The 13,212-nt window shown below is 39.6% G+C and overlaps 1 protein-coding gene across 1 annotated transcript in view; it reads right to left on the bottom strand.

Annotated features, from left to right (window-relative positions):
* The window catches only part of BMPR1A (bone morphogenetic protein receptor type 1A), a 137,966-nt gene that overhangs the window by 34,437 nt on the left and 90,317 nt on the right, over window positions 1–13,212 (bottom strand). The window contains exon 3 of the mRNA XM_021700103.1: window positions 346–564. Within this exon, the coding sequence (XP_021555778.1) occupies window positions 346–412 (67 nt within the window). The 5' untranslated portion in view covers window positions 413–564. The remainder of the gene's footprint in view (window positions 1–345; window positions 565–13,212) is intronic.

The raw sequence follows: 13,212 nt of genomic DNA, 5'->3' as shown, positions 1-13,212 counted from the left end.
AAAAGTTATGCTGGCGGGGCGCCTGGGTGGCTCAGTCATTAAGCGTCTGCCTTCAACTCAGGTCATGATCCCAGGGTCCTGGGATCGAGCCCCACATCGGGCTCCCTGCTCCGTGGGAAGCCTGCTTCTCCCTCTCCCACTCCCCCTGCTTGTGTTCCCTCTCTGGCTGTCTTTCTCTCTGTCAAATAAATAAAACCTTTAAAAAAAAAAAAAAAAGGTTATGCTGGCATACTGAGCCTAACTGTTCAAAAAGGCACATAAGTAGAAGAAGCAGTTTCAAGAATGGGTATTTTAAATATAGAAATAAAATACTGAAAAAGATTACTTAAATGAACACTGATTTACCTTGAACACAAGAAATGATGACCAGATAGGCTCCCAATAATTTGATGTAAATATAAAGCTGAGTCATTGTTCAATTTTATTGTTTCCTGTACACTGTCACCTCTAATAACTGGTCTTGTTATGTCACTAATTTAAATGACTTTTATTCAAAGAGATTTTCTTGCAAAAGGTCTCAATCACTTGACAATGACTCCAACTTCCACTGCTTTCTCTTGACTCCTGAAAGATAAAAATATAAAAAAGGTAATGAATATAATTGAATTCTGGGAAGTTTTCAAAAGAGAGAAAAACAAATGCTCAAACATTCCTTTAAATAATGAAATACATTTCGGGGTGGGGGGAGAGGGAGAGAGAATGGGGGGAGGGGGAGAGGGAGAGAGAATGTTAAGCAGGCTCCATGCCCAGCATGGAGCCCAATGTAGGGCTCAATCTCACAACCCTTGGGATCATGACCTGAGCTGAAATCAAGAGTTGGAAGCTTAACCAAGTGAGCCACCCAGAAATGAAATACATTTTTAAAGATTAAAGCTATCTTTATTTACAATAACAAAAGGGCACTGTAATTCAAAAGCTTAAATAATTCAGTAAATAGACTGCCACCTCTCCTGATCTCAGATTAAGCATATGTAAAACAAGTACACTAAATAATCCCAATAGTCTTTTCTGGCTATTCTAATTATTTTATTAGTAACAATTTCTAAATATACGAAGAATAAAGCAGGAAAAACTGAATTTAAAATATGAAGTTATTCAACAATAATCTTTCAAATCCTAATAGGTGTGATAAAAACACCTCCAATCTTTGCAATAAATAATTTATTCTATAGAAGAGAAAGCCTAATTAATCACACACATTTAAATAAGCAGTGTGCTTCATCATTAAAGCAAAAGATAAATATATCTTAAAATTATTTTCCTAAAATATTGCAAATCTGGCTTCATTAGTATAAAATTGAGCTTTTAATATGGATGATGTGAAATCTAACCTCCCCAGTTAAGATTTGGCAATTATAAAATAGTTGAAATGGGTAACAAAAAAACCCTCTCACTATTTCGTATATAGATGAATATAATTCTGTTTTTTCTCCCATCCTATTGGTTTAGACAATTCGATTTTACTGATTTCAGCCTAAACTATTCCTGAATGAAAAAGATTTTATTTATTCATGACATAATTACCCCCAGCATGATTTCTACCATAAACCACCTGAGCTTTCTATTTTATCAACCTAAGAATTTTTCACTTTACTTAGCTCTTCAAAGGCACTTACAGTATTGAGGAAATAAGGTTTATAGAGTGTCATTTATATTGTGCATTTTAACATCTGACTTCTAAAACCTCTACAATTTCTCACTTCTCTACTATAAAATTAAATTGCTTCCCACCTACATAATGCTGAGACAGTAAGACGTAAAATCTAAAATAATCACAGAACAACATCCATAATGTGACTTAACAGCATTTCTTGGGAAAACTCCCTTCTTGAAATTACACAATTGCGATTCTAGGGATACTTGTTCCAGGTTTCAAATTCAAAAGCAGTCTGCAGTGTAATTCCAACCCTGTTCTCCCGTCATATTTCTATTTGCCTACTAAGTATCTCTACTGGGATTACACACCACTCATCTAAATCCAATGCATTCTCTCTCCTTCTTAACCCTCTAGGCCTGCCTCCTTCTCCTGCATTTGCTATCACAGAGGGAGGTAGTGCCATGTCTTCAGTCACCCGTGACAAAAAGCCTGGCATTATTTCGGCCTCTCCTACTAGCTCCGCCAGCTCCATACCGCCACCCACTCACCAACTGCACTTTCGGAGTGCCTATGACACATCAGTGCAGGGTGCTAGGATACAGATATGAGTATGGCAGTCCCCGCTGCAAGGAGCTCATGGTCTTGGGCGAAACTGATTGCTAGGACTGGTTCCATCTTCCAGAGTCATTGTTTCCTCATCAATTGATTTAAAGCTAATATGTGGTCTAGACTCATTAGAGGGACAACCAAAGCATCCTGCAGAGCAGCTGAGGAGACTCTAAGCACCTGCCACAGTCACAGTCCGTTTCACTGGAAGGGGATTATGTGTGATTTCTTCCCATAAACATCTGTGACTGCTATGCTGGGCACAAGTTCAAATCCTGATCTGCCTGAAATAAGTAACCTACCCTCTCTGGATGAGTTTCCTCATCTGTAAAACTGAAATTATATTATTAACTCATAATTATTTTAAGATCTAAATGAGGTAATAGCTAATACATACTCACCTCTAATTATGTGCCAGCACCATTATAAATGCTTTGAATATATTAATATTAATTTATCAAATCATCACAACTACCCTGTGAGGTAGGTGCGATTATTATTTTAATTTTACAGATGAGGAAACTGAGGCAAGCACAGTTTAAGGAATTTACTGGTAAGTGGCAGGGCTCTAATTCTAATCAAGGAGATCTGATTCAAGAGTCCATGTGTTAACTGCTACCCTAGACTGCCCTGTTGGATATTTTATGTATGTTACACAATGAAAATTATATATTATAAAGTAGGAGAGCCTGGTATAGAATGGGTGCTCAATAAAGTTTCCTCCTCTCATACATGTTTATAACATGGCACAGGAAGTAACAGGTGTGATCTACAATAACTTGTATAGAGAACAGCTATCAGCCAACAGAAGGCTAAAGGTAAAATGGCTTCAATTGCCTCATTTGTAACCCAACAATGGAAAGCCTTAATCTTTAAAAGAAAAATGTTAGGTTTTAGCTGACTACCAGCTCAATATGCATCAGTGCTTATGACAACTGCTGAGACATGAAGGCAATCTTATCAAGCAGGGATGGAGACCTACTGCTGTAATCAAAGAGGGTCACCACCTTACTTTATTCCACCTGGTCAGGCCTCTTGAACACTTTAGAGAGGAATGACAGGAATGCAAAGGATAGGGAAATGACTACACTTGAACTTACAACTCAAAGATCGGGGCCTTTGCTCACAGCATATCAAAGGAACAAAGTGTGAATGCACCTCTGTCAAGGACATGACGGACATGACAGACATGACAGACATGACGGAAAGGAGACTAGACCAATTAAGTGATTCATCGGATTCCTTCTAATGCTGAAGTCCTGCAGGAACAGTGTTCTTGCCACTATTAATTTATTCCCTAAATATTTATTAAGTACCTATTATATACATGATTCTGTACTAGACACTGAGAATAGACTGATGAGGGCAAAACGGACCCAGTCTTCACGGAGTTCCTAGTCATTAAACAAGACAATTAAGATAGTCAGGCACTAAACAAGACAGTACAAATCATACGTAATCATAACTTGTGCTAAGTGTGAGGAAAGAAAAGTGCCAGGTCCAAGAGAGGCATGGGGTAGTGACCTAATCTCATCTGGAGAGACTAATGGAAGCCATGCTAAAAAGCAACATTTAAGATGAGATCTGAAGAATTAGAGTTAGCCAGGTAAAGAAAAGGGGGTGAGTTCTAGGCATAAGGAACAGCCTGTACAAGAATCTTGAGGCAGACAAGAGCAATGGAAGAATGATATTTCTGAAATGGTGAGAATAAGGGGTAGTTGATGAGATGTGAGTTTGAAGAAATAGGAAAAACAAGGACCAGATCAGGCAAGAGCGTATGAAAGATCTGGGATTTAAATCTAAGTGGGATGGGAAGGCAATTATCTGGTTTCTATATAATGGACTGGAGGGGACAAAAACAGAAGTAAAGAAACCAGTTGAGAAGGACAGTATAGTAGTTTAGGAGAGGGACAATGGTGGTTAAGATTTGGGTGGTGGTGGTACAGTGGATGGGTTCAAGGTATATTTCATAAACAGACTCAACAAGGCTTAGTACTGGATTAGATTGTGGGGTAAGGGAGAATGAGTCAAAGAAGATCTCTACATTTCTGGCATGAGCAATTACTGGAATGAGGACAAGCAGATTTTGAAAGGAGTGAAGAGATCAAGGGTTCAATTTTAGACATTTGAGATTACCCAAAGGGAATGTCTAATGGGCACGAAGCTTAAAGGACACATTTGGTACTGAAGATACAAATCTACTACGTCAACAGCATAGAGTATGTGAAGCTATGGCTTTGGATGAGATGGCCTTCTAAGAATGAAAAGAGAAGAGGGCCCCAGAACACCAACATCCATTTAAAAACTGGATTAATAAAAGCATTAACACCATATATATTTATTTGGCATTCACTGATAAATTAAGTTTACGGTCTAGGACCTATCGTGTGCAATATCAATGTAGTGTATATTACCACAGCTGGAATATAAACTAGTATTCACAAGTGATACTTTTTCACAGGTTAAAAAAAACAACAATCTACCAAAAGATCATTGTGCTGATCTAAAATATGTCCACAAGTGCTCTGACAGTACCTTCAATAGGTGGAGCCTACTTCTCTGTCTAGAATTCCCACTGGTCTTAATGAGTCACTTCTAACAAATAAAATGAGATGGAGACAACAGAGTGTGACTTCACAGACTAGATTATAAAAGGCATTTCCAATTCCACCTTGCTCTTTCTTGAAACACCCACTTTGCGGGAAGCTAGCTGCCATATCATAAGGACACTCAAGCAGCGTTCCAGAGAGGGCCACGTGGTGAGAAGCCGAGGCTTCCTGACAGCAGCATGTGCGTGAGCCATCTTGCACATGGATGCCGCAGCCCCAGGGAAGCTTTCAGGTGACTGCAGCTTAACCGGCACAATTCAGGAGACCCTAAACTAGACCCAGCCAGCTAAGCCCCTGGTGGATTCCAGACCCTCAGAAAATGTAGGGGATCATAAATGCTTGTTTTAAGCTGCTAGGTTTTGGGGTAATTTGTTGGGCAGCAACAGAAAATACACACTGCTATATAATATACTCATGAGAAATTTGCTAAAATAATAAAAAGCCTAATCACTGTAAGTTATTGCACAGCCAACCAAAAAACAAGAGTCTGGAAAGCACAGTCAAATCAGAGCATAACAACAGAAGTATAAGATAGTCACAATGCCCAAAGAACTAACTGATATACATAAGTAACATCTTTCTTTCAAAGGAGTAACCAAAAGTATGCTCTTTCTTTTAAAATTACCTCAACAAGTAAGGTTCAATTTTGTGGGGAGAAAACCATCCCTAGTTCTACTCTCTATACTGTTAAACACGTGCCCTTTTTAACTATGAGTTCCAGAAAGATGACATCAATTTTATGTTCTAGGTAGAGGCACTTTTCATATAGTATGCTGGCAAATTTAAGAGAGTGAATTCTTTTTTTTTTTTTTTAAAGATTTTATTTATTTATTTGAGAGAGAGAGAATGAGAGACAGAGAGCACGAGAGGGAAGGGGATCAGAGGGAGAAGCAGACCCCCCGCTGAGCGGGGAGCCCGATGTGGGACTCGATCCCGGGACTCCAGGATCATGACCTGAGCTGAAGGCAGTCGCTTAACCAACTGAGCCACCCAGGCGCCCAAGAGAGTGAATTCTGATGTAAGTCTACGGGTTTCAAATATCAGCTCCAGTATTTATTTGCGATGTAATTTGGGAGAAGTTATTCAAGCTGTCTAGATCTCAGTCTCCTTAGCCACAAAATGGGAATGATACTACTAACCCAAATGAGCATCGTGCACCTCGGTATTAACCATTCGGTAAGTAACAGCCGTCTGTTGTTACAGTTGTAATTACTGTTATTAATAATATAAATACTGATGACTCTCCCTTTATTTGTCCCATCATATTAACTGTTTCTGTGATCATGACATAGCAAAACAGTAACCATATTTTACAACCATTCCTGAAACAGAGTATATAATTTTATAATTCTAACATCTGAAAATAAAATATTTTTTAAATTCTTGGAATAACTCATTGGAATTTTTATATTAAATTTAAAATACCTAACCTTGCAAAGCTAAGGATATAAGGAAACATAGACCTTTGAAATGCTACATGATCAAAATTTCAAAATGATGCTGGTGTTTAAAAGTTATTTTTAAATATTTAGTTCAAATAGGCATCTAAATAAATTTATTTTCCATTGCTATATACATAGATCGGTGCTGTTTCTTCTTCAGGACAATAAAACTAAGGCAAATTATTCAATAAAATATAAATAATTTCTTTTTAAATAAAAAATTACAAAGCTTGGTAAACAGAAATACGGCTAAACCAATAGTTCAATCAGAATAAAAAAAAAACAGGAAAAGGCTGAAGTCAGCTGAAAAAACAGACTAAAGTCATTCTTTCCTCTTCCCGTTAAGCCCCCCACCCTTAATTTTTACTTTCTAGTAGTGAGGTTTGGGAATTTTCAACAAGCTGGCCAGCTGCCAATTCCATAAAGTGGTGAGGAGCAACTCCCCCTTCCAGCGGTCCCTCCCACTAGGCAGCTCCAGGCGCCTGGCCTGACAAGCTTTCTGAGAAGGACTAGACTTACTGCAGACTTTCTGGCTCCACAGCCATTGTTTGCATGGCTGCTTTGCTCCTTATCCAGAGCTTGGATTAGCATAAGAATATTGTCTTTTCTCTTAACCAGCAACCCATCTATTTCTTCCCCATTTCCAACCTCTACTCCCATCAATCCCTGAGCTAATATATACACAGACAACTGTAGTAACACCGCTCATGGCTATTTTTATATCAGTGTGAAAAACAATCTCACCCAAATCTAAACATTAAACCCTTAAGAAAATAACATGCTTAAATAAATAGTTATATAAGTGTATCTGTGGTAATACACAGGAATCTCACCAAAAAGTCTGCCTTGGAGGCTGTGCTGTGAGAATTTGTGATGGGTGAGACGTTCATAATGAGGTCTTTTGGAAAGTCTGAAAAAGGAGCAAAGAGAACCAACCAAGTTCCACTTTTCAGAGACATTTCTAACTCCTATGTCTTCAACACCTTGAGGTCACTAATTTCATCGTCACCACTGAAGTTACTTCCTAACTAGACTTAACCTTTTCCCAACACTCAATTATTTATTCAAAGCAAATTTAACCTTTGTATTTCTGCTAAATCGTCCCCTCTTTATTCAAAACTTTTCACTTTCCTTCTGAGCCAAAAGACTATTCTCCCTAACACAAGTATGAATTCTTCCAGGAACAGAAAGGCAAGACAAACTAGTACAGCATTATACATTGCAGATGCATTTATACGTCCTATATCCCACACCAGGGGTCTCAATATTAGATGCACAATAAATGCTTCCTGGTTTATGAAGTATTTTTAAAAACAGGAGATAATCTATTTTTAACTATTCAACTTTGTACTACAAATCCCCAACCTAGTTACTCCAAAGTTTTTTCTGTTCATTTATTTCTATTAAAGGAAAAAGTTCACAAATAATTAGAACTAGATTATGCTACACATCAATCTTTGGCACATCTATGCTCAGAAGAGATTCTTACTGGCAGCTGTGCATTGAGGGGGTCTGGGTGTTGTTCTGTCTCTCCCCTGGAATAAGCACAAATGACCAAAACACAAGCCAAGTGGTTGCAGAGATGCCTGGGAGGCACAGCGTTTGGTCATCCCTGTTTAGGTGTATTAGGGGTAACGGTGAACAATACTGTCTGTGTTTTCTGCACAGTATTTTTACTCAGATAAAATCAGTATAAAATGGTAGTGAAGAGTTCAGAGTCCAGCATACGCTAGGTCTTCTGTGCAGATTAAATGAGAGAAACTCATAAATATTATTTAGTGGTAACTTCATGTTAGCATATCACCATCTTTATAATTTGCAAATTAGTTTTACGTGCATTATACCATCTGTATGACCCTTACGGTAAGTAAGATTATTCCTACTCTGACAGAGAAAAGACAGGCTCAGAGAGCTAAAGCGACTTGTTGAATTTCATATAGCTAGCAACCTGAGGAACAACTAAACCCAGGTCTTTGAACCCTAAGGGCCATGTTTTATCAGTCGGTACGTGAGTAAGTCCATCAAAAAGGAAACAGGAAGTTATTTTTTATTGAGCCATGTAAGATTTTATTTCATCTTCACAACTCTGCGAGGAAAAAGTGAAGCTCAGCAGAGTTTCAAAACTTGCCCAAGATCACACAACCGGTAAGAGGCAAGTCTGTTGTGTCAAAGCCCAAATTTCACTCACTAAGGCAAAGTCAGAAGCCAGTAGGTAATGAGGAAAAAACCCGAAAGTGGTAGGCTCCTCATTACACACCACTGCTGCTCAGAAAGGGAAAAAACTCTCAATGCTCTACTGTGTGGCACTGAGCTGGGATACTGCTAACATGTCTTTTACCAGCTAGCTCCCTCACAGGCTCTGCCAGCAGGGGACTGAGAGAAAGCTGGAGGAGGGAGAAGGGACTTGCTTCTTCCTCACCTTGCTGTTCCCTGTCAGCCACCTGAGCCGCACCCTCCGCACAGGCAGCAGCAGTAAGTTCCTAGTTTCCAACTTGCTGCCACACTTCCAGAACCAGCCTCATGGCCCACATTCAGACCCAGGGGTGCCGGCACCTCAAGGTCTGAGAGCCAGCTCCTCAGGACCTATGCTCTGAGCTCCTCAGGGGCCAGCAGCAGCCGGGCTCTGAGCTGCCGCCACAGGGGCACACATTTCTCCAAGCATCTAGGTTCTGAAATCTCAGTCTCTTCGGGGTGGTAGCTGCTTCCCACAATGACCATTTCTGCTTAATCCCAGTGCTCCACTGGCTTTTTCAACTCTCTAATACCTGTGTAGTCAATTCCCTATACCAAATTCTTCCTGTGAAAACAGCCACTGTGGTTCCTGACTGGGCCCTGATTGATACAAATACTTCCAGAAAACAGACCTCAGAGAGTAACAGACAGACTATACACACACACCACACACATATTTTTATATATATTCACTTCACCAAAGAGAAGCCAACAACATAGCTAACATTTCCTAAGTGCTTATAAACTGCATTTTAATACATATATTCAAAGAGTTCTAAGATATTCTGACCTTAGGAATAAATTCTTCTAGACTGAGCAAATTTCACTTCTTCTCCCACAAATAAAACCTATCCAAGTTAGAAGTTTGCTCAGGATTGGCTGGGCTTTCTATTCTAACCTATGTGACCCAAAGTCAAAATGCTTGAAAGAATACCAAAATTTGGTTATCAAAACAGATTTCTCATTTCCTTAAGCAACACTACATGTAATCAAAGACTTTCGCTGTGGCCAAAAAACTAATTCAAATGTTAAATCAATCTTTAAGTGGAATATATTCAACTTCCAGAACTAAGGAGAAAAAAAAAAAAAAACAAAGCAAAACTTTAAAAAGAACAACAAAAAAACCCTACCCATATTTCACTCAGGAAACTAAATCACAATATATCTGTATTTATGCCCTCAATATGAAAAAACAACCTTTCAAAAACAGTCATGAACTTTTGCAAGTGTGTCCCTCCGTAAGAAGATCTGGAAATATGCGGGTGGCTTTTTGGTTGGTGACAAAGGACCAAAATAGAAAATGCAATGCAATTGTGCAGGGACAATCCCTCAAAACAAAGAACTGTCTCAACCAAATGTCAATAGTGCTCCCCTTGTTGAGAAATCCGGATTCTTGACTAAATGGTCTACCATTTTTCATTATCTAAAGGCTCCTGTGTGATTCTAGATGTTTAAGAAGCAATAGTATTAGGCCTCTAGGAAGAGAAATGATCTTGATCAAACTAATGTCTGGATGCAATTTTACTTTTACTTTACTTTTTTTTCTTCTCACTTGACCACTTTAAAAAAGAATCCCAGGGCGCCTGGGTGGCTCAGTCGTTAAGCGTCTGCCTTTAGCTCAGGTCATGATCCCAGGGTCCTGGGATCAAGCCCCACATCGGGCTCCCTGCTCAGCAGGGAGTCTGCTTCTCCCTCTCCCTCTCCCCCTGCTTGTGTTCCCTCTCTCGCTGTGTCTCTCTCTGTCAAATAAATAAATAAAAATCTTTAAAAAAAATTAAAATAAAATAAAAATAAAAAAGAATCCCATTCTTGCTGTATTAACCACAGTGCCTGCACAAGGCAAAAACAACTGAAAACCATTTCTCTCCACTTTTGTCTCTATTTACAATCTTTTAAAAAAATTCAGAGCACACAGGTTTCCCTGAAGCTCCAGGAGTAGAGGCTCTGTCCCAGACTAAGCCACTCAGCATATTCCATCCTCCATGACAGAATGAAAAGTTCAGGGGAAAGCCAGTCTAATATAGTCTCAGGACCGTGGCTAGGCCTGCGGAGACACCGTCCCTCTTTCAGACTGAATAGGCCTAAGAAAACAGCTGCCCAAGAAGCTTTTGGCAGTTACGTTGGCACCAGAAGGGGAACCAGAAGGCAGAGCCAGGAGACTAAAAGAAGCCAGGTCCTTACAGCCATCAGTGAGTAGCAACCTTGCCTGAAGCCTGAATAACAGGCACTTTTCAGTTTACAGTCAATAAATTCCCTTTATTTTTTAGGTCAGAGGGAGTCAGTTTTTCCTTTAGAACCAAAAACATTCTAGTTGATAGGAAGGTTTAAGGGAAAGGCACACTTGAGTATTCTGGGCTAGATTAGCATAAAATGAGTAATTCTGAATAAACTAAACAACAACATAGACTGGTATGAGAAAAGAGTTCCTTTAAGATAGCTCAAGTAGCATACCAATTTACTTAATGAGACCAGCAGCTACATAATTTATTACTCCTGGTCCTTCCCCTCTTACCCCCTAAATCTGCTAGCCCCCTCAGTCTTTCTCACCTCAGCTAATGGCCTCTCTACTTTTCAAGTATCTCAGGCCTAAAATCTTGGGAGTCATTTTTTTTTTTTTTTTAAAGATTTTATTTATTTATTTGACAGAGAGAGACACAGTGAGAGAGGGAACACAAGCAGGGGGAGCGGGAGAGGGAGAAGCAGGCTTCCCGCGGAGCAGGGAGCCCGATGCGGGGCTTGATCCCAGGACCCTAGGATCATGACCTGAGCCGAAGGCAGACGCTTAACGACTGAGCCACCCAGGCGCCCCTCTTGGGAGTCATTCTTGACCATTCCCTCCTTCCTTCTCATATTCCATATCCTATCTCTCAGCAAATCCTGCTGGTTCTACCTTCAAAATATACCCAGAACCTATGTGCTTCTCACCACCTCCACTGCTCTCTCTCTGGTCCAAGACACCAACACTGTTTGCCTGGATTACTGAACAGCCTCCTAACCGTCTCCCCACGTCCACCCTTGTCCACCTACAATATACTCTCAACACAGCAGCCAAAGGAGCGCTAGGAAGCACATTAGGTCACATCAGCCCTCTGTTCACTCCCAGTAAGAGCTGAAGTCTATGATGGCCCACAGGACTCGAGCTCCTCCACTCCAGCCACACTGGCCTCCTTGTCCCTGACACATGCCAGACCTGGCCCTGCTGCAGGACCTTGCATTCGTGGGTCCCTCTGCCTAGAACATTCCTCCCCTAGACATCTGTATGATTTGCCACCTTACCTCTTCCAACGGCTTACTCAAATATCCCTTTCTTATTTATAGTGTTCTTGCTCACCCTATTTAAAATTGTAATCCCATCTTCACCTCTGGCACTCCTATCCTCCTTCCCTGATATCTATTTTTTTCTCTTTAGCACTTGTCATCCTATAATTTGATATACAATTTACTATTTATTTTGTTTACTGCTTGCTACCTGCTCCAGAATGTATGCTCTATAAGGGCAGGGGTGTTTAACTATGGGGTGCTCACTGAATACAGTCTACTTTTTTACCCTGTATTTCTAGCACCAAGAAGAGCGGTTGGCACATAGTTGGTACTAAATAAATATTTGCTGAGGCAATGACTTGAATATAGCAGAAGGAATTAAAACATCATGCCAATTTCTTTTACTTTTATATACAAATGAGACCTTCCCAAACAGGCTGTACTGTGGATAAACTATTCCATTTCCTTATCTCAACACAACTGAAATGATACAAAAACCACACCACTTCCTCCTGCTCACTTCGAGCCCTGACTTGTGTCAAGACCCTGTGAGGAAAATTTTCCACTGTTCTCACTGCATATACTCGAGTTTGAGATATAAATTAAAAGGTCTTAAGAAAGTCTTGTATAAGTAAACATAACTTCTCAAGATCTAAAATACTGCTTAAGGCAAACAATGGCTTGGGTTATACTTTGACAGTACCACATAGTTAAAGCAAGTTAAATAACTGTGGAAATAATCACAGACAAAAAGAAAATACAGCCCTTTGGTACAAACAATGGTCTGACAAAGGGAACTTCAAAGGACTACCTAAAATCAACTGCAATATTTCAGTAAGTAGACACAAGTAAAGGTTCAAAGGTAATATTTGTATGTAAACTGTAAGTCACCAAAGGCCCTGAATAAGACCAGAGGGTGTTACAATCAGATCGTTAGTAATTCTTCCCTGTATTTAACCACAAACTATAGGAAACTAAACCTTGCAAACCTGTAGGTCTATGAAAGAACACCCTCGAGATTACAAATTCCAGCTTATTAAATGGGAAGCACCTGGAAACCCAGGAACACTTCTGGCCTGTGGATGAAACATCTACTTTTTATTTTGTTACTCTGTGTCAGAATATTGTTGTCAGTTAAAATGCGCTGGTGTAGAGTGCTTTGCTGAAGAAGTTCTATGGCATGGGATGGGCTTTTTTTTCTCCTTTTAGTATCTTTCAGCTGAGGTACCTAGTTTAAATACTTACCAACTTACATTTTTATTTTAAAGAAAGGTAAAAAATAAAATAAAATAGAAATTAAAAAACAAAATTTAAAAGGGGCGCATGGGTGGTTCAGTAGGTTAGGAAACTGACTCTTCAGCTCAGGTCATGATCTCAGGGTTGTGAGTTCGAACCCTGCATCAAAAAAAAATTTTTTTTTAAATAAGGAAAGGGGGGTGCCTGGGTGGCTCAGTCATTAAGCGTC

The sequence above is a fragment of the Neomonachus schauinslandi genome, chromosome 6 (assembly GCF_002201575.2).
Source record: "Neomonachus schauinslandi chromosome 6, ASM220157v2, whole genome shotgun sequence".
Taxonomy (NCBI): domain Eukaryota; kingdom Metazoa; phylum Chordata; class Mammalia; order Carnivora; family Phocidae; genus Neomonachus; species Neomonachus schauinslandi.
Note: the sequence above shows the minus strand (reverse complement) of the source record. Positions and strands in the feature narration are given on the sequence as shown.